At 42.5% G+C, this 22,359-nt stretch overlaps 1 protein-coding gene across 1 annotated transcript in view; it reads right to left on the bottom strand.

Moving 5' to 3' along the window:
- Window positions 1-22,359, bottom strand: part of LOC126184633 (guanine nucleotide-binding protein G(f) subunit alpha) — a 64,986-nt gene that overhangs the window by 13,284 nt on the left and 29,343 nt on the right. Inside the window, exons 3-8 of the mRNA XM_049927106.1 lie at window positions 20,965-21,037; window positions 17,791-17,965; window positions 15,515-15,612; window positions 15,378-15,432; window positions 11,140-11,286; window positions 1,003-1,133 (exon numbers count right to left, since the gene is read on the bottom strand). Coding sequence (XP_049783063.1) covers window positions 1,003-1,133; window positions 11,140-11,286; window positions 15,378-15,432; window positions 15,515-15,612; window positions 17,791-17,965; window positions 20,965-21,037 — 679 coding nt within the window. The remainder of the gene's footprint in view (window positions 1-1,002; window positions 1,134-11,139; window positions 11,287-15,377; window positions 15,433-15,514; window positions 15,613-17,790; window positions 17,966-20,964; window positions 21,038-22,359) is intronic.

The raw sequence follows: 22,359 nt of genomic DNA, 5'->3' as shown, positions 1-22,359 counted from the left end.
CCTCTTTCAAGAGATATAGGGAAGATTTTCAGTCGAAAAACAAAGAGGAATTCAAGGGCTGCACAGTCATGATGCAGCATCTAGGTACTTTGCTATATAGTACGTGATTTCCTTCTGCAAATTATTCAAAGAAATACAGCGCAAACTGTATTTGTTCCTTAGTCATATAGAATGTTCCCAAGAGCGCAAGTCAGTATTCCGGCAAGCAACAGTAATCGTGGCCGTCTTCCGAGCAGGGCGTATAGGTTCAATCCACTGTTTTGATTGTTGTTTCACTTATGGCCTTCCACGTCTCATCCATAGCAACAAATCAGTGCACAAAATCAGTAAAACTCTATTCGAAACGGTCTCGACATTATTGCGACCTGTTTTTGCATTTCATTTTTGCCGTATTCAACAAATGCGAAACCGATTTTGCACAAAGCTTTTTCATAGATAATTTTACATCTAAAATGTATCACGCTCATTTTTCTTATACGCCTATGGCGTCTACTGTTTTATGAACCAGGAAACACCCGTTATACAATACCATAGTGTATTTTCTCGATGTTTTCATCTGAGGATGCAGTTTCGGCTCATGGATCACGCGGCTACTTTCACCAGAAGTACTTCAAGTTTTGAATCCATCCATCCTCATTTAACTCTTGAAAAAAGAGCACAGAAATTTTGGAAACCCTTACTAACTCTGGTTAGTTACCGTTAGCTATGAACAATTATGAACAAAGAATTTTATGACGGCATGGTGTTCCAGTTTATCCATTTCAACGAAGTACGCGCAACACTATTAATTTAAAAATTTCGTATGAACTATTCCACTTATATCACTGAACTTTCACTGAAAACAAAATTTGGATGATATCATTCATATCATCTGTGTGCCAGACCAAGAGTTTTTCATCCTATTGTCATATACTCTGTAGGTAAACAATTTAATCAATGATAACGCGTATAAGTAAAAATCGAAACATTTGTGCCTAAATATCAACCGAGATGGTTACGTACCTGCTGTACCACATGTTCTCGAACAGAATCAAAGCTTCCTTCAGCCGATTAGTAGATGTCTGCTCACGCAAAGTTTGATCAAAGTCACTACATGCGACAAGGAACAGTACTGATCGAATACCGTCGAAAACCTGCAAACCAATGGCAAGATTAGGCTTATAACAGAGCACACAGAGGCATTCAAACAGTTGTTCTTCCCGCACTCCATTCGCGAACAGCAAGGGGAAGAAACTCGTACATGGGGTGTACTCACTGCTGTGCACATCACAGTTGTTTGCATAGTTTGGATCTGGACCTCAAATACATTTATTCAACTTTTAATAAAGGAATGCTTTTGCTGTATGAGTTTGTGATAAATACGAATATTTTGTGTACAAAACCGTCTAGATTGCTATTAAAGCGTTCCTTATTTATAACGCCGTTTCGGCTACTGTCATCGTCAGATACCTGCAGTTAAGATTATAGGAACATAAAGAGCGACGGGCTGCAAAAATTATATCTAGACGGTTTTATACAAAAAAAATCAGTTAATCTAAATAAACACGTGTTATTCGTTTGTTTTATTGAAGACTAAGGTAAAAAGAACAAAACGCTGAAGAATAAACACCGCAAATATTTGGATTATTCCCAGTTACATAAACAATACGTTATAAGGAATTTCTTTGTAAAGTTTATACACTACTGGCCATTAAAATTGCTACACCACGAAGGTGACGTGCTACAGACGCGAAATTTAACTGGCAGGAAGAAGATGCTGTGATATGCAAATGATTAGCTTTTCAGAGCATTCACACAAAGTGGTGACACCTACAACGTGCTAACATGAAGAAAGTTTCCAACCGATTTCTCATACACAAACAGCAATTGACCGGCGTTGCCTGGTGAAATGTTGTTGTGATGCCTCGTGTATGGAGGAAATATGCGTACCATCACGTTTCCGACTTTAATAAATGTCGAATTGTAGCCTATCACGATTGCGGTTGATCGTATCGCGACATTGCTGCTCGCGTTGGTCGAGATACAATGACTGTTAGCAGAATATGGAATTGGTGGGTTCAGGAGGGTAATACGGAACGCCGTGCTGGATCCCAACGGCCTCGTATCACTAGCAGTCGAGATGACAAGCATCTTATCCACATGGCTGTAACGGATCGTGCAGCCACGTCTCGATCCCTGAGATGGGGACGTTTGCAAGACAACCATGTACACGAACAGTTCGACGACGTATGCAGCAGCATGGACTATCAGCTCGGAGACCATGGCTGCGTTACCCTTGACGCTGCATCACAGACAGGAGCGCCTGCGATGGTGTACTCGACGACGAACCTGGGTGCACGAATGGCAAAACGTCATTTTTTCGGATGAATCCAGGTTCTGTTTACAGCATTATGATGGTCGCATCCGTGTTTGGCGACATCGCGGTGAACGCACATTGGAAGCGTGTATTCGTCTCCGCCATCCTGGCGTATCACCCGGCGTGATGTTATGGGGTGCCATTGGTTACACGTCTCGGTCACCTCTTGTTCGCATTGACGGAACTTTGAACAGTGGACGTTACATTTCAGATGTGTTACGACCCGTTGATCTACCCTTCATTCGATCCCTGCGAAACCCTACATTTCAGCAGGATAATGCACGACCGCATGTTGCAGTTCCTGTACGGGCCTTTCTAGATACAGAAAATGTTCTACTGCTGCCCTGACCAGCACATTCTCCAGATCACTCACCAATTGGAAACGTCTGGTCAATGGTGACCGAGCAACTGGCTCGTCACAATACGCCCGTTACTACTCTTGATGAACTGTGGTATCGTGTTGAAGCCGCATGGGCAGCTGTACCTGTACACACCATCCAAGCTCTGTTTGACTCAATTCCCAGGCGTATGAAGGCCGTTATTACGGCCAGAGGTGGTTGTTCTGGGTACTGATTTCTCAGGATCTATGCCCAAATTGCGTGAAAATGTAATCACATATCAGCTCTAGTATAATATATTTGTCCAATAATTACCCGTTTATCATCTGCATTTTTTTCTTGGTGTAGCAATTTTAATGGCCAGTAGTGTGCATGTGCTGACGGTTTATTTCCGAACCTAAGACAATTCATAGACAACCCTTGTTAGAACAAAAATATTACTGTTCAGTAACTGGAGTCTGCCACAACCAGAAAATGACGAGGAGCATCTGCTCGGAATAATTTAAGAAGGACCCACCCCCTTGGGAACGGCAGAGTCCATCTGACTCATCTGAAGAGTTCGAACGAGGAGTAAGATATCTCTTTTATTGTTTGTTAGTTTATAACCCCTACTAAATTTAGCTATTTTCCTGATTTACCTTGCGATTGTAATTATTAATCTAATTTAAACTAGTTGTTTCTGGGACCGAAAGCCGTTTTTAATAACACGTATTTTAATGAGTTTTAATTTTTAATTAGAGGATTTTATACGAGAATTAAAACTGAAAAAGCAAGCACACTACGCAGAACTTTACCACTGCGTTAAAAGTGTTAGTAATGCCACCAACGACAAGCAACACCCGGCAAAATAGGGTATTACGGCCTTATATAAGCCTCGTGCCCTTAACCGGCATCTACCGTCACTTGTGCAGCAGTACGGCCCATCGACCGCGTCAATTTCTGCTACGACTTCCTACCGGTTGCGTCTGCACACGTTGTTATCATTTCTTCATCACAGCCGAGATAGCCATTTTTCTGGGTACTATCAGGAATTAAACACTTGTAAGTCGCTAACAAACAATATTTACTGGATTCTTATGATCCAGTTTCGTGTTCTTCCTCTTATCCACCCTACTTTTCAGGTCCAAATTAGTATGTCCCTCAGTGGTGACCGATAAGTATCTAAGATTATTAATGGATATTTCAACATTCATTGCATTTGGTGTTGCCAGGAATGTGCCTTACAGAACGTTGGGAAATCGTACTCGTTTAATGGCCTACTGTAATCTAGCTAAGTTTTTAACATCCTCATTAGTAGGCGTTACTAGTTCTTTGACTTAAAGGCCCATAATTCGTATGTTTGTTGTTATTGACTTTTCCTGAAGATGCGATTCACCATCGCGTAACCGGTTGTACCTTGATTCCACTATAAACGAGGATTAGCATCTAAAAGCGGACTCTACAATTTTTTAGAAGAATTTACCATAATTTTTTTAAAAACATTTTTTTCTAAATTGGATTGGCAGAGGAGATGCTGAAGATTGAAAGAAGATCTGTGAGAATTACAGATTTGAGAAAGGAAGCTGACGAGCTCACTAGAAACGGAGCACAAACCTGGATAGGACAAGATTGGGACAGAAAGCATTTGTGTCATTTGTGTCCCTTACGAGTTTTCGCCTTACTGATTTAGGGAAACCGAAGATAAACAAATTCTGCATGGCTGGAAGGAAATTTGAACCCCCTCCTTGTGAATGCATGTGCATCAGCTAAGCTATTATGGCACTTTGTTCTGTGCTGGTTTTATCAACGGCAAAAGTGTAACAGAAGTGTCCAACAGCATCCGATGGGGGACACAACGTGAAAGACTCCATGAGTCGTAAAGAGCGTTACTCTCCAAATACAAAGTCACCGCGTTCCAATATGAGTCAAGATATGTATTACGTCCTCCATCACATTTCTTGTGAAATGACTATGATGGTAAACTCTAAAAAATTTGGGTTTACAGCGATATAAACTGTCCTCCCGCATGCCATCTGCGAATGGAGTAGGAAAACTGATTCTGATTTACTTTGTAGCCACCACCACAAGTTATATTTTTTGCAACATTGTAGCTCAGTTGCACCCTTGGTTGCAAATTGATATCTGCTTTAGGGCTCTTTCGAATGTAGAAACACAGTTATTACCATACTAACAGTCAAATATTCCAAAGGACGTGGAATTTGTTACGCCATGAACACCTTGACCGAACGCCAAGCTCATACTCAATTAATGTAATGTAGGCTTTCATGGCCGCTATTTGCGAGTTTACTGATATTTGATTTATAGGCATAAGGCCGTGGTCCAAGGCATAATTCTCTGCTTAACAAATCGTCTTCCACTGCTGCAGTCTTCACACAGGGTGACAGTTATTGCACCATATGAAATAAAATCGTCATAACTTCTGAACGGTTTGCGTTCGGACGTTCAAACTGCACGGTTGGCTGCGGGGCATGATTTCAATTAGTATGCGCTGTATAGTTTGGTTCAGCGCCGAAGCCCACTTTCATGTGGATGGGTTCGTCAATACGCAAAATTGGCGCATTTAGGGAACTGAGAATCCGTATTTCGAGATCGAGAAGTTCTTCACCCTCAGCGGTTGATTATGTGGTGTCGAATGTACAGTCACGGAATAATCGGTGCCATATTCCTTGATGGCACAGTGACTGCCGAACGGTACATGAAGGTTTTGGAAGATGATTTCATCCCCATTATCCAAAGTGACCCTGATTTCGACAAGATGTGGTGCATATATGACGGAGCTCGACCCCATCGAAGCAGGAGAGTGTTCAATGTCCTGGTCCTGGATGAGCACTTTGGGAATCGCATTCTGGCTCTAGGATACCCAGAGGCCACTGTCACGGGCCTCGACTGGCCGCCATATTCTCCGAATCTGAACAAATGCGACTCCTTTCGGTGGGGCTATATTAAAGACAATTTGTACAGCAATAACCCCAAACACATTGCTAACCTGAAAACAGCCATTCAGGAGATCATCGACACCATCGATGTTCGACACCTCAGTGATCGTGCAGAATTTCGCTATTCGCCTGCGCCACATCATCGTCAATGATGGCAGGCATATCGAACATGTCATAACCTAAATCCGAATATCTGTAGTGACGTTTACATGTTGAATAAAGTGTGAGCACGACGTAGTTTGTTATCAATTTACATTTTTTTCATATAGTTCAATAATTGTCACCCTGTAACAGGTTTTAACTATTGAAAGCTTTTAGAGGCTCAAAACTACATCAGCAAGTCGAACTGTCTATAATGGGTGGTTATATATAAAATGCAACGACTCACGGAGGTCCAATGTGGGCTGTAATTATCGTATGGCAGAGAAACTTGGCAGATATGCTAATGCGTTAATACGGAACCGATTTACGCTGGAAAAATAATTAGTTGCAACGGTGGCCACCAGGTGCAAACCTGGCGTTGTACACTGTTTTTATGACAGTATGACATCCACGGCGTCATTTGACAAGCCATACCGTGAGTGAGCCGGCCGGAGTGGCCGAGTGGTTCTAGGCGCTACAGTCTGGAACCGCGCGACAGCTACGGTCGCAGGTTCGAATCCTGCCTCGGGCATGGATGTGTGTGATGTCCTTAGGTTAGTTAGGTTTAAGTAGTTCTAAGTTCTAGAGGACTGATGACCTCAGAAGTTAAGCCCCATAGTGCTCAGAGCCATTTGAACCATACCGTGAGTGAATAGTATTGACTACTGTTAAGAAACATCGTGCACTGTTAGTGAAACTGTTTTGTGTGAATGGCACCAGTTAAAATGAAGGACTGAGAGATTCTCAACGACTGAAAAGTCTGAAGAGGCGTCCGATTTCATTAAATGCTGTAAACAAAAGTGTAATGACATTCGGAAATCCGGGTGAGCTCGATGTGACACCTCGAAGAGGAAGGCCTCCCATCCCGGTGGAAGTTACTAACAAGGCTGCTGTTACTGTAACTGACCAATAGCACATGCTCCAGGTAGTGCTAGTATCACAAGAATTGTCCATCCCATGGTCAACAGTATGGAAAGTTTTGCGGTCTATTGTACACTGGTACCTGGACAAGTACCGGACAGTGCAGCAACTGAAACCTCATGATGCGCAACAACGTTCTGAATTTGTTATTCGATTCCTGGCATTGGTCGAAGTTGACGACATGTGGCCGGATACTATTCAATGGAGTGATGAGGCACATTTTACACTACAGCGCGCAGAGAATACACAAAACTGCCGAATTTGGTGTACTGTCAAAACATGTGTCGTGGAGCCACTGCATTCTCCGAATGTGGCTGTGTAGTTTGGATTCACAAGCACCTTTATTCTCAATCCGTTCTACTTTGAAGAGAATATACCCATAGAATATGTGTAAGTTATCAAGACCCCTTTGTACGGTATGTGATTCCTGCTTTAGAAGAACGCAACTTTGTGGAAACCACTGTTTTCATGCAAGATGGGACAACACCTCATGTCACTCGCCCAGTGAAAGATGTGCTTAACGCAACCTTCCACGAACGTGTTATCTACAGAGGTTTTTCCAGACACATGGCATGCAAGATCGCCTGATCTGTATCCATGTGACTTTCTCTCTAGGGATACGTAAGCGAAAGCATTTATGATGGACACTTCCCGTCTCTACCTGATCTGAAGACCAGTATATAGTTGCACATTGCTCAGATTCCACCAGAACTGCTGCGAACAAGTGTTGATCACGAGGGCGGTGCTCTTACTGAACAGACTGCGTAAGTGGCAGTTAACAATAAAATAGCCGGCCGTTGGGCCGAGCGCTTCTAGGCTGCTCAGTCCGGAACCGCGCTGCTGCTACGGCCGCAGGTTCGTATCCTGCCTCGGGTATGGATGTGTGTGATATCCGTAGGTTAGTTAGGTTTAAGTAGTTCTAAGTCTAAGGGACTGATGACCTCAGATGTTAAGTCCCATAGTGCTCAGAGCCATTTCAATAATAAAATAAATATTGTGCCTTTCTCACTTGTTCGTGATTTTCTACCCATGTCCCATTACTAATCCATTACATATGGAAACATTTCTATACGTATTTCTTGCATTCACAGCACCAGATTTGCTCCTAGTGGCCAAAACTAGAACTAATTTTTTTCCAACGTAAATCGGTTCCGCATTAACACATTATAACCAAGTTTCACTACGATACGGTAATTACAGGCAACGCTGGACCGCTGTGAGTAATTGAACTTTAATTATAACAAACCAGTATGAATCCACGCAACGGTCCTTTCGTAACGTCATCAGGCCGCTGCCTAGGACCGCGGAGTCGCGCCGACGTATGCTGTTTTTTTTTGGGGGGGGGGGGGGGAGGGAGGAGCAGACAGCGATGTCTTCGGTCTCATCGGATCGGATTAGGGAAGGATGGGGAAGGAAGTCCTCCGTGCCCTTTGAAGGGAACCATCCCGGCATTTACATGCAGCGATTTAAGAAAATCACGGATAACCTAAATCAGGATGGCCAGACGCGGGATTGAACCGTCGCCCTCCCGAATGTGCGTCCAGTGTGCCGACGTATGCCTTGAGCTTGTGGAGGGTGTGTAGATAACACAGACCGATATGGATTTGTTTTCCTTTTTCTGTACTTTATTTTCCTTTTTTCTGCCTTATTTTTGTGATACATTGAAACGGTTATTTCAGGATATTTCTTTGTATAATTATGTTTCTGTTTACGTAAGGTAGTTTTTAGGAATGTGATTGCCATTTTCATTTATTCAGGCGTATGTTTTCACGTTTATTGACATGTCGTTTGAATTCATTTTCAACGAACAGAATAATATGAAGCTGTTGCTCCTATAAAACTGTGAATCGATATAATCAGAATCCTTGAGAATGTTACATGTAGCGAGATGTATGAGAGGTATAGAAACATATGGATAGGTCGACAGGGGAGAGCACCAACAAAGAGTCTTGAGCGAGAATAACGGAGTAGAAGAGACTGTCGTGTCGCGCGTTTACAGTTACGGTAAGCATTGTGTTCGTGGCCGGTGAAAATTATTAGTGTTTTAACAACGCTACATTTATGACTTCGCTGTATACCGCTGTTAAAGAACTAGTGACTTGACGTGTCAAATTGATGGTTACCCGGAACTGCGTTTTGAATCACTAAGCATAAAACTTTGATGTGCAGAGCGGTAAGCCGTGTGGACGTCGTAAGGATACTTTTTTCGATCGTAGGCAGCAATGATTATCTGTGAAATCAAGCAGAAACTATAGTAACTCATTTTCTTATCGTATATTGATACAAATAACTCTAACTGAGAATGTGCGATGTGCTGACAGCCGCGTGATTGAAATGATTACGTAGACAATTGTACACGACACTGATTGTTCAGTATCAACCGCGGACTAGTGTTTGACAGAATAAATACGTTGATTTACTTTCGTAGAGCAGACGGATATACTATGGAAAGTGCCGCGCCGCGGTCGAATAGTAAACTATAGATCTAAATATTGTGGTTAACCTGCGTACCGAACATTATGACAGAGCGAGGTGGCGCATTGGTCAGCACACTGGACTCTCATTCGAGAGGACTACGGTTCAAATCCGCCTCCGGCCATCCACATTTAGAATTTCCGTGATTTCTCTAAATCGCTTCAGGCAAATGCCGGGTTGGTTCCTTTGAAAGGTCACGGCCGACTTCCTTCCCCAGGCTTCCCTAAACCGACGGGAACGATGGCCTAACTGTTTGGTCTCCTCCTCCAGACCAAACAAACAAACAAAATTTATGACGTCAGGTTACGTCACGCGCTAATGGAAAGAAGCGTGAGCAGGCCGTGTGGCCGAGCGGTTCTAGGCGCTTCAGTCTGGAACCGCGCGACCAGTATGGTCGCATGTTCGAATCCTGCCTCGGGCATGGTTGTGTGTGATGTCTTTAGGTTAGTTAGGTTTAAGTAGTTCTAAGTTCTAGGGGACTGATGACCTCAGATATTAAGTCCTATAGTGCTCAGAGCCATTTGAACCTAAAGAAGCGTGTCTTATGCTCTTGGTTGCATGCAGATACGCAAACTAGAATTAATTCTGCAAACGTCGATCGTTTCTGTTAAATTCGCAACAGGTGCCCACGACCAAGGAGCTCATCATGACAATGACAATTATGGGATTACACGTCAAGGATCATAGCCTAACGTCGCGGAAGTCGACGACTTGCCTAGTGCGTCAGCTAGGTGGAAATAATTTTGGAGGAACATTGGCTAAGAGATACCGCGAACAACATTGTTCTAATTAGTGATGTGAAAATACTTTATATGCAAACAACAGTAATTTTCTTGGTCATTTATTTTACTTAATCGTAAATTGTCATATCGTAATGCTATTCTTCCTTGTTTTCGATAACATTCAGAACAATAATTAAAATTGGTTTTCCTTCATTGAGCAATTTATTTCCATAATCATCATAATTTTGCAAGCTCACAAACCTGGTTCAAATGGCTCTAAGCACTATGGGACTGAACATCTGAGGTCATCAGGCCCCTACACTTAGAACTACTTAAACATAAGGACATCACACACACCCATGCCCGAGGCAGGTTTCGAACCTGCGACCTTAGCAGCAGCGCGGTTCTGGCCTGAAGCGCCTAGAACCGCTCGGCCACAGTGGCCGGCCTCATAAACTTATAACACAGTTCTTATAATTGCAAACGGTTGCTATTAATGCTAATTACGTAAAAGTTAGAGTTTTATTCCTTTCCATTTGCTTTTAATTGCCAATGTTTCTTTATTTGTGTAGTTTGCAAGTGTTTATTCGCATTCGCATGTTTCATTGTTTTGCATTTAATCTCATGTGGAGTATTGCGCTGTACCAATGAAGTACGCACGCCGTGTATCATCTGCCATTACATTAGAAGATACTAGCACGCCCCGAGTTATTCAGTTTTTTTAGGAGAATATCTTATCAGTGATTACGTGTTCTGTGAAGAGGTGTAGACGTCCAACGCCCTGTCGTCCACTCATGATTTCCCCTGCCCAACCACTTTCCATAGATCGCGAACAGCCGTCTAGTTTCGCTACTTGCCAAGCCCAGGGCCATAAAAATCCGTCCTTTGTCGAAGTCACTTATCTCAGTGAATTTTCCCATTTGTACCCCGTATCATCGCTAGAACGATTCTCCATTAGTGCACCCAACACTATCAGCTACATTGTCTCGTTGTGGGCAGTGGTCATAATTGTTTAACTCATCAGTGTATGTCTTGATATTCGTGAGACTTTAAAACTTTTGGAACCATATAACACTTGCAAATTCAGTATCGTTTTATGGCCAACCATAGACCTTTAAATTATCAATACGGCTCGCACTTTTACAGATGATGATTCTTATGTTATATCAAGAGAACGTGAGAGACATTGCAGACGGCTTATCTGTTTATGAACAAGTAGCAATACAAAATAATTATTACAATATATTTACCTGTATCCATTTTTTTCTTGCCCCTCGCTGTCCGCCGACGTCAAACATCCAAAATGTCTGAGATCCGCCACCATACCTTTTCGGAATTTTCAGGGAGAATTCTATTTTCTGGATCTCCGTAGTCGTTTTACGGCTGCGAAGAATATCCTGAAACAAATCTGTTAGTTAAAAGTCGAAAGGAAAACGTTGTCATCTTACGATAAATGACAAATAACCTTTCATTTTTGTCTCCATCAGATTTTAATATAAATAAAAATTTGAGGATTTCTGTAGTTTTCGTTAATTTTTTTTCCGTAAATAAAAAAACTGTAACCTATTTATCTCAAAACTCAGGAATCATATTTATTTCTCTAGCTCGAGTAAAAAGTGACACGTACCACGAATGTTAAAAAGAAAAGAGATCTGTTGAATTTTCCCTCGAACCCGAAAGGAAAAAAGGAAGGAACTTCAGGGTTCAACTTTAAGTCAATGACGAAGTCATTAAAGACGAGATGGAAGCTCAGATCGGGCAATGATTGAGAAGTAAATCGCCCGTATTCTTTTCAAAGGAAGGTGCTTTCAACGATTTAGGAAAACCACGAAAATAATTTATCTGCATCATCGAATGGGTGTTAGAACTTGGCGTTTGACGAATTCGAATCCAGTGATTTGACTGTTGCTCCACCTAGATCAGCCATGAATCGAAAGAGGAACGCTGGGTGCATCGCAGCTACATTTCTCGACCGTCACACTCCCTCCAGCCAACATGCCAGAGACATTACATGGAGAGATCCCGCGACCCGCACAGCGCAGCAGAGGAGAGACACAGTGAGCAGATCATCCCCTGCGTAGGGACCAGTGTAGCCATCTTGACTACTCGACATCCCTATTGTTCGTCTGGCTTCAAAACTATTCGAAAATTATAACTGAATGAAATGAATTGACATGAAATGAATGGATTGATGAGGATGAAATCAGTGAAGATACAATAGCCTGGCATGGTATCAGTACAAACCGTTCACATATGCTGAATCTGCAATGCAGAGAAGAGGTAGCGCCACTTGGAAATTTGTAGCAGACCGAGACTTGAACTATGATTTATCCCTTACTGCTTGAGTCGCCTTAACCATCAAGCTATCAGAACGCGCCTACAGACCTGTCTCTAATATTATCTCTGATGTTTCCACATGTGAAAGTTCTAAAGCGAGCGAGAACAATCTCACTTCCTCTAGTAATATGAGTTTCTGTCCACTTGGTTTGTTTTCGTTTCATTCAGGTCGCCATTTACGTCCATGTCTGTTTAACGAGAAAGTTCTCTGAGGCTACCGCCTAGAGAAAACCGCAATAGTCTATTTCTTTTTTATACACAGGAACATTTCGGTGCTGCTGCATCGTCACCAATAAGTTTGCTTTATTTACTGTGTGATGTAATCGACATTGAACAAATAAGTATTCATAATCACGGTTATGATTAATACATTTCGCTGAAAATTTTGACACATAATGTACCCACAGCAGAAAAATTACTGCATGAGTACAGAGATCTCTGCAGTGAGCCTCTGTTCTTTGTCCTGTAAGAGTTCACAGGGAACAGCAAAATCAAAATAAAACACTACACACACGAACACACCTACATTAGAGTGAGCATGTTAAGTATCCCTATGAAGACACTTGACCAAAAAAAAGAAAAAAAAGAAAAGAAAAAGAAGAAAGAAAAGGAAAAAGAAAATCTGGGCTAGAAAGAAACAAAATATCGTGCAGAGGTGAACATTGTGCAAACGTCATGACAGTTCAATAGTTGTCAGCACGACAGAACTGATAAAAATTTTCTTTCAGTTTGTATGCATAAAAGCTCGTAAAGTGGTCGCTGAAATGAAGACGTAAATGAATGTATCAAGTACAAGTAGACATCATTTGACAGTAGTTCCACCAAACAATGAATAACGATTCATAACCTAATGAAGAACTGACGAATATGCTTTGTAAAAATGTGCTATGCAACTTCTTAACTATAGCCATACCTACATGTAATTATTTGATTCAGTGTAACTTACCTTATACAGTAAATAAAACAAATCAATTAATAGTGATGAAACAGCAGCAGAACGATCTCTCCAAATGTTAAACATACACTCTAAGGCAAAAAAAAGTAGCACGTAGAAATTATCTGCATGGTACGGTAATCGGTAGATCTGATGTACGTGTACAGACGAACAAATGGTTACAATTTCAGACTACCGCTCATGGTTGTGGGGCTATATGATGGGTTGGTATCCCACTGCCGTCCGGGGCGTCTCCAGACAGTCTTCGGCCTGGAATCTCGTTGACTGGAATAGAATTGTGTTCGGAGATGAGTCCCGCTTCAAATTGATTCCCAATGATCAGCGAAGACGTGTCCGGAGACCTCTGGACAGAGGTGGGATACCAACCTGACGGTCGCCCCACATACCGACCGACAACCAGAAGTGCAGGTGTGTGATGCCATTTCATTTTATAGCAGGACCCCTCTGGTTGTCATCCGTGGCAGCTTTACAGCACACCGGTATGTCGACGATATTCTTCATTCCGTTTTGTTGCCTTTCATAGGCAAGCCATCCTGGACTCACATTTCGCCGGCCGCGGTGGCCGAGCGGTTCTAGGCGCTTCAGTCCGGAACCGCGTGACTGCTATGGTCGCAGGTTCGAATCCTGCCTCGGGCATGGATGTGTGTGAGGTCCTTAGGTTAGTTAAGTTTGAGTAGTTGTATGTTCTAGGGGACTGATGACCTCAGATGTTAAGTCCCATAGTGCTCAGAGGCATTTGAACCATTTTTCTTACTCTCATTTCAGCAAGATAATGCCCGCCCGCACACGGAGAGACTTTCTAACGCTTGTCTTTGTACTTGCCAAACCCTACCTCGACTACAAGGTCGCCGGATTTCTCCCCTATTGACAACCTTTGGACAATTATGGGCAGGGCCCTCCAACCAACTTGGGATTCTAACGATCTAACGCGCCAGTTGGACAGAATTTAGCACGATATCAGTCAGAAAGACATCCAACGCGTTAGTCAATCAATGCCAAAGTTGTATAGCTGCTTGCATAAGAGCCGAATGTGGACCGACGCGTTACTGTCTTGCTCAGTCTGTGAAGGTCTTTCCTTGAATAAATAATCCAATTTTTCTGAAATTGTAAACATTTGTTTGACTCTTCATACACGTCACATCTACCGATTTTCGTCCCATTCCGATAATTCCTGCGTCGGTGTAAAAAGGAACTACGCCTCGTTCAAAGTGCCACCCGCAAAGTACATGGTCCTTAAAACATATTCATCCGACTTCACAAGACTAAATCTTCTACATAAGTAAAAGTAGAAACTTGTTTCGGTTTTCGCCAGTAATTACCATAAACTCTGTAAATTCGTAGTCTGCCTCCGTGGCTGAGTGGTCAGCGCAGCTGACTTAAAACTGGAGACGCCAATTCGGTTCCCTGTACTGCCAGGGAATTTCTTTGGTGGGAGGACTGGTACAGGGTGCAGTCGGTCTCGTGAGGTCAACTGAGGAGATGCTCGAACAATTGGTAAAGGTTCCACGGTCGAGAAACCCGACAACGAGCGAGAGGGCGGTGTGCAGCTCACATGCCCCTCTATATCTCATCCAATAAAGCCATTGGCAGGGGATGACAGCCGTCGGTCGGGTCCGAGCGGCCCGTCTAGGGTCAGAACGCGGAACTTTACCTAGTTGACAGGCTGAAAGAAAAGCCAAATTTTGAGATTGCATCCAGAAATAAGGCACAGTTTGACGCCTTAAAGCGAACGATAAAACAGTTATCGGAGGTAAAAAACAAAGAAAAAACAGAGGAAATCTTGAATTTAAAGATTTTAATGAATATGTGACACACTTGCTGAATACTGAACACAAAATTTGGCAATCTTAACACTCAGTTACTGCTGACAACGATCATAAGAACACGGTGATTAAGTTGTCAGTGGTGCCTACTGAAAGATAGTTACTGTGCTGTGAAGAGAGTGATTTTTTGTACGGTTTTGAAATTTTTATTCTATATTTCCAGGTAGTTTTCTTCATAAATGTTCCTAATTTCTAACCGCCCACATCATGCAATGTTTATGAACCGCATAAAAAAATCAATACTTACCAAGAGAAATTAAAGAATTTACTTTTAATTGCTGACAGTCCTTTGCCGTAAAGTTCTCGAAGAAGTTAATTTATACAAAATTTTCGGTGAATAAATAAGAAATCATGGATTTTGAAAGTAACATACCTGGTCGCTAGGGACGTAGTCAGGCCGCTTCAGAGTTTCCAGCTGATCAAGAAAGCTGTAAGTATGAAAACTGTATGAAGACACTCTACATTATAGTAGCAAAGACATGAAGAGAATAACCTAAGTCTGTTACTTACTATTTTGCGCTGTCGATAAGCTGGTATTCGTTTGATCGGCGGTAGCTCATCTGGACACCGCGGTCTTTCCACAAAGCTTCGACGTGTTGGAAGTATTCCTGTTCCGAACATATTACAAAATATCTGCACTCTTCTTTAGACTGATTGAAGAACAATTTTATTTCGCAGGTTACATAGCGCAGGTATCCAACCAGTCGTATTCCTGAATGACAGTATGGGGGAAACTACAAATACGGCAGAAACAAAGGCCTGAATAAAGTCAATCTTTGAGGATGCGTACATCAGTTGACCAGCAATAAATTATCAGTCCTTCAAAGAGATTGCGATGGCTTATTCCCAGCAGCATCCTCTTTTGCTTGACTGCAGAAGGCAGTGGTACGCCTAGCTAAGTCATGAAGAGCTATCAGACGAAGTGGAAACATGAAGGTAACTGACTGCATGCGTCTTCGACACCCAAAGACGCAGTATTAGCGTGTGAGTGAGTTCGAACAGAGCTTAATGAGTTAGCTGTATCTGGGAGCCTGATTAGTCGCTCTGGAACACTTCTCCTCGTACAAGGCATGTTGCTACGCCAGTGTTCCGTGTTTTAAATCTCCGGCACAACGCAATGTGAGCAATACATGATGCTGGTACATAAGGTAGGTTTTTGCCTCTAGTTCAAGCAACTTCACGTATCATTTTTCAGTAGGACAATACCCAGTCACACACGGAGAACAAACTGAAAGCCTTCTTTAATAAAAGGCGAGGAACACTGCTTTCCTGGCATACACTTCCGACTGACATACCGCAGATCCAACAAGTTGTCGGTCGTCAGCTTGTTCGTGTCGATCCTTTCAGTAAACACTGTTGTTGCTTTGTGGGTTCGCATACAAATCGCCTGAAGGGAGACTCTACAATCCAGGCCCAACTTTGATCACACGCCACGACATTTAGAGATTCTGATCGCAGCAAGTGGGAGCTTTGCACCATATCACTAAATCAGATATTGTGTGCAGTTCGGTAATCCTAATTATTTATCTATTGCCGTGCGCTTAATTTGTGGTATGACGTTGATTTCAGTCACAGATATCCTTTGAGTTGCAATTTTTTCAAAAGCGCCAGTGCTTCTTTCGAATTCGTTAAATTAAGCAGACGCTAGTGATTGACCTGTGTCATAAGCGTATGAAATGCTTAAAACGTCTCGAAAATTCATGCTCAAATGTAATGTACCTACATAAAAACAAGACTGTAAAAAAGCACGAAAATAATTTATTGGCTGAGGAAAGAGAAAGGAACAAGATAGGGAATACACGCTGCTTCTTCAGCCAACGTTGGTATCAAACATCAGTCTTTCATGGGAATAACAAGTAAACATTGTCATTTGTAAATGATTTTGTCTCCTACGTGTAACATCCACTAAACATAGCTCCTCAGAGCCTCTCTCAGTTGGTCAAAGGAGTCATCATGTGGTGTGATACATCGAGGATTAACGTTGACCGAGATGTGTCACAGAAAGTCATCGCATACTTTCGCCACATGATTACATCCACGGTTGAAGTGTCCCTTGCAGAAACAATTCGAGCCACTTTTGAATTTATATGTGAGAGAGCAGTATGTAGTCATGCTGACGGTATTGTTTTGCTCAGTTTACAGCAACCGGCTACGCCCATGGAACAAAAACATTACCGTCCCGTTGGTAGCTGTTGCAGGTAAATTAGCTGCCTGTCGTCCCGGGAACAATTGGTTCTGATTTTTTATGTAATTCAAGATACAAATTCTTTTCCAAATTCTGAGACTAAGTAGATGCACATCTGTGGAACATTTTCCGTAATTGTAACTCTTTATTATAAACCGTGACGTTGAAAGTGATAAGTGGTGAGTTGCTGTCGTTTTCGAAAAGGAATGATTGTGCTGAAATTTCTGTTTGATCCGGGGAGGCACAGGCTATGCCAGCCCCTTTCTTGTAGCCTCTGCAGATATTTGAAATGAGTGAGGCCGCTTGGAACAACCCCAAAGCCTATTACCTACTTATACTCCCATCCGATATTGCTGACCTGTTGCAGCAAAATATACGCAGTAACCATTGAGTATTATGTCAAATGGACTGTATTCCAATCTAGAAGTAGAGAACCTCAGCTGTAACAATTTAATATATTTGTTAGTTAGTAATATGACACTGATCAAAACGTACGCTGGTGCGTAAGCCACGTAACACATGTTTTCAAGATAATTAAGTTCATATAACATAAAGAATGCTCTCCACGTTTGGCTTCAAAGATAACTATAAAAATACATACCTCAGAAAAAGTAGATGGGCAATCAGGACCAAGTTGTACTATATATTTTAAACTCTTTTCGTTGTTCGAATTTTCCAAATCCAGTGGCGGATTCAAGAGCCTCATGTTTCTCACGATGTCATAAATTGATTCATGAACATTCTGCAGAATTTCCGCTACTTTTTCACGTCGCTCACTGCACAGAAGTATGATGAGTACGTTACGTTTACTTTGTTACTTGGACCCAGTCGCAATGAATGTCAATAGTGCAACTATTAATACACACTGCACATAGCGCAACGACAAGTATAACAGAAACATTGAGCGACACAAAATCATGTAAACGATTCTACTCCTATACAGGGTGATACGAAAAGGTACGGCCAAACTTTCAGGAAACATTCCTCACACACAAATAAAGAAAAGATGTTATGTGGACATGTGTCCGGAAACGCTTAATTTCCATGTTAGAGCTCATTTTAGTTTCGTCAGTATGTACTGTACTTCCTCGATTCACCGCCAGTTGGCCCAATTGAAGGAAGGTAATGTTGACTTCGGTGCACATCAGTACGTAGCATCAACAGGTTAGTGTTCATCACGAACGTGGTTTTGCAGTCACTGCAATGTTTACAAATGCGGAGTTGGCAGATGCCCATTTGATGTATGGATTAGCACGGGGCAATAGCCGTGGCGCGGTACGTTTGTATCGAGACAGATTTCCAGAACGAAGGTGTCCCGACAGGAAGATGTTCGAAGCAATTGATCAGCGTCTTAGGGAGCACGGAACATTCCAGCCTATGACTCGCGACTGGGGAAGACCTAGAACGACGAGGACACCTGCAATGGACGAGGCAATTCTTCGTGCGGTTGACGATAACCCTAATGTCAGCGTCAGAGAAGTTGCTGCTGTACAAGGTAACGTTGACCACGTCACTGTATGGAGAGTGCTACGGGAGAAGCAGTTGTTCCCGTACCATGTTTTTCGTAGTTCCACATAGCTTCTTCCTGTTTTCACGATTGATCTGTGTTCAGTTTGTCGGGGCCTGTCCGCTGTGCTAGCTTGCAGCTGGGTCTGGGGGGGGGGGGGGGTGCGATGGGGAGGTTCCCTTGTTGGTGTATTCATCTCTTGGTCTCCCTCTGCGACTTTTGCCCTCCACGCTGCCCTCCAGTACCAGGTTGGTGATCCCTTGGTGCCTCAGAGCGTGTCCTACCGGCCGGTACCTTCTTCTGGTCAGGTTGTGCCGCGGACTCCTCTTCTCCCCAATTTTATTCTGAGCCTCCTCATTGGTTGTGTGATCTGCCCATCCGGTCGTCGGCGTTCTTCTGTGGCGCCGCATTTCGAAAGCTTCTACGAATATAGTGCGGGACAATAGTTGAGAAGGTGGGTTTCGCGGTAGGCGTGCCAGAGATAAATCCCTGCAGTCGCGCTATCCTCTGTGTCCTCGGTGGCTCAGATGGATAGAGCGTCTGGCCATGTAAGCAGGAGACCCCGGCTTCGAGTCCCGGTCGGGGCACACATTTTCATCTGTCCTCGCTGACGTATGTCAACGCCTGTAAGCAGCTAAGGGTGTTGTTCATTTCATTGTAATTTCATTCAAACGAGCTGCTTGGTCACCGATGATATCTGTTCTTTCGGACATGTTCGAAAGAACAGATACCGTCTTAGTATATATATAAATTCCTTAGTCATGGACCTCTTACAAACGTTCATATGGAGGCTTATAGAGGGTAGTTTCTCCCTCGCTCTATTTGCATGTGGAGCTGGAAAGAAAATGACTAGCAATGGTACAGGGTATCCTCCGCCATACATCGTGCGGTGGCTTGCGGAGTATCAGTGTAGATGTAGATGTAGATGTACAGCGTGTGCAGGCACTATCAGCAGCTGATTGGCCTCCACGGGTACACTTCTGCGAATGGTTCATCCAACAATGTGTCAATCCTCATTTCAGTGCAAATGTTCTCTTTACGGATGAGGCTTCATTCCAACGTGATCAAATTATAAATTTTCACAATCAACATGTGTGGGCTGACGAGAATCCGCACGCAATTGTGCAATCACGTCATCAACACAGATTTTCGGTGAACGTTTGGGCAGGCATTGTTGGTGATGTCTTGATTGGGCCCCATGTTCTTCCACCTACGCTCAATGGAGCACGTTATCATGATTTCATACAGGATACTCTACCTGTGCTGCTAGAACATGTGCCTTTACAAGTACGACACAACATGTGGTTCATGCGCGATGGAGCTCCTGCACATTTCAGTCGAAGTATTCGTACGATTCTCAACAACAGATTCGGTGACCGATGGATTGGTGGAGGCGGACCAATTCCATGGCCTCCACGCTCTCCTGACCTCAACACTCTTGACTTTCATTTATGGGGGCATTTGAAAGCTCGTGTCTACACAACCCCGGTACCAAATGTAGAGACTCTTCGTGCTCGTATTGTGGACGGCCTGATACAATACGCCATTCTCCAGGGCTGCATCAGCGCATCAGGGATTCCATGCGACGGAGGGTGGATGCATGTATCCTCGCTAACGGAGAACATTTTGAACATTTCCTGTAACAAAGTGTTTGAAGTCACGCTGGTACGTTCTGTTGCTGTGTGTTTCCATTCCATGATTAATGTGATTTGAAGAGAAGTAATAAAATGAGCTCTAACATGGAAAGTAAGCGTTCCCGGACACATGTCCACATAACATATTTTCTTTCTTTGTGTGTGAGGAATGTTTCCTGAAAGTTTGGCCGTACCTTTTTGTAACTCCCTGTATAAGTCTCAGTATGAGATATTAAAATGGTAAGTTAAATATACAAATAGGCCCTTGCTTCACTAATCTGTTACAATATTCTTTTAACAAATTGCTCTTATCAGACATCAAAAATCTTCGAAAACAGTGATTGTTTCTACTTCTTTTAAAAGCACCAAAATGTTAAAGATACAACAGTGTGCTTCTCCTATTTTATTACGAATCACAGGTTTTAGTCCTACCACAATTTTTCTCGTTCAGGTGAGTACTTCCACCATTATCCAGTGATTTTTATGTGTTTATGCAATATACACGATGTTCTGAAACTGTAGCTTACTCACAAGGTTTCAGATTTTGTGAATAAATAATCAGGCATGTACCATTTACAGGCAGTACTATACATGAAATGGTTAATCAGTTTAGGAAACACATTGTATAACATACCTCACAGTATATCCCGAGATGTGAAGAATTTTCATCTGCTTTAAAATTGTTGTTTTACCAGACTCTCCAGTTCCTGATACAAATCAGAAAACAAAAATTATAAAATCAAATTGAGACATTATTATTACGTTTTACAGATTTTCAGTGGCAATAACATCTTAGTTACATTAATATAAACGTTGAAATCTGCCTGTACTTTTCAGTAGCAGTCAGCGGTAAAAACATGTTTTTCATAAAAACTGATGACTTTAAACATAAGGAGGGCAAGGAAGCGTGTAAAAAGTTATAAAAAAGAGTACAGTGGCCTGTTAATCGCGAATAAATCCATAACTAGTCCTCTCGGCAACGAGAGCGAAGTAAGAAGATTAGGGTTTAACATTTCGTCGACATCGAGGTCATTAGAGGCAGACCACAAGCTCAGATAAGGCAAAAACAGAGAAGTAAGTTAACCGTGTGTTTTTCAAAGGAATCATCCGGTAGCTGCCTCGAGTGAATTAGGGAAACCACAGGAAACATAAATTGGAAGGCGACACGGGATTTTCAACCCGTCTCCTTCTGTGTACCATGTAAATGCTTCAATCACGACCCCACATGGCTCGGTTTTGTGCAAGGACACACCAATATAAGCAGTTTTCCTTCAACAAATATTATGTTTTTCTGTGCCGCAGATTTTATCTTCACGGATTCCTATTTGTCTCGGGTCAACAATCTACCACACAAACTCCTTTTTTCTAGCTAAAGGGGGGCAACTACAACTACGTCCAGTACTAGTTAAATTCCTTTACTTCATGTGAAAGAACCTGCCCATCTTCTAACAGTCGTCTGGAGGAGCGAAGCGTTCTTACTAACTGAAAAAACGCGCACATCATTCTCGTTTTCAAGAAGGTTCGTCGAACAGGCACTCAAAACTATAGGCGTATGTCGCTGACGTCAGCTTGTTGTGTAATTCTAGAATACGTTTTGTACTCGGATGACCTCTCTGGAGATAGAGAAATTTCTCTGTAAGAACAACATGGATTCCGCAAACAATAATCGTGTGAAACTTAGCTCGCTCCTTTCGTTCACGAGACCCAAAAGGAAGTAGATGCCGGCACCCAACTTGATGCCGTACCTCGTAACATTCAGATGGCGTTCGATACAGTTCCATACTGTAGTGTAATAAACAAAGTACGCGCATACGACGTAGCAGACCAGCTTTGTGACTGGATTGAAGAATTCCTTCAAAATTTGCAAATATAACAGAGTACTTCATTTTTAAGGGAGAGAAATCTGCAGGCGGAAAAGAACTTGGGACGTACTCATAGTGAGTGTAATAACACCATTACTATTCACTATATACAGTGATGAGACAAAACATTATGACCACTGCCCAGTGCAAAATTAAACGCCACCTGG

This window comes from Schistocerca cancellata, chromosome 4, assembly GCF_023864275.1.
Source record: "Schistocerca cancellata isolate TAMUIC-IGC-003103 chromosome 4, iqSchCanc2.1, whole genome shotgun sequence".
In the NCBI taxonomy this organism is placed as follows: domain Eukaryota; kingdom Metazoa; phylum Arthropoda; class Insecta; order Orthoptera; family Acrididae; genus Schistocerca; species Schistocerca cancellata.
Note: the sequence above shows the minus strand (reverse complement) of the source record. Positions and strands in the feature narration are given on the sequence as shown.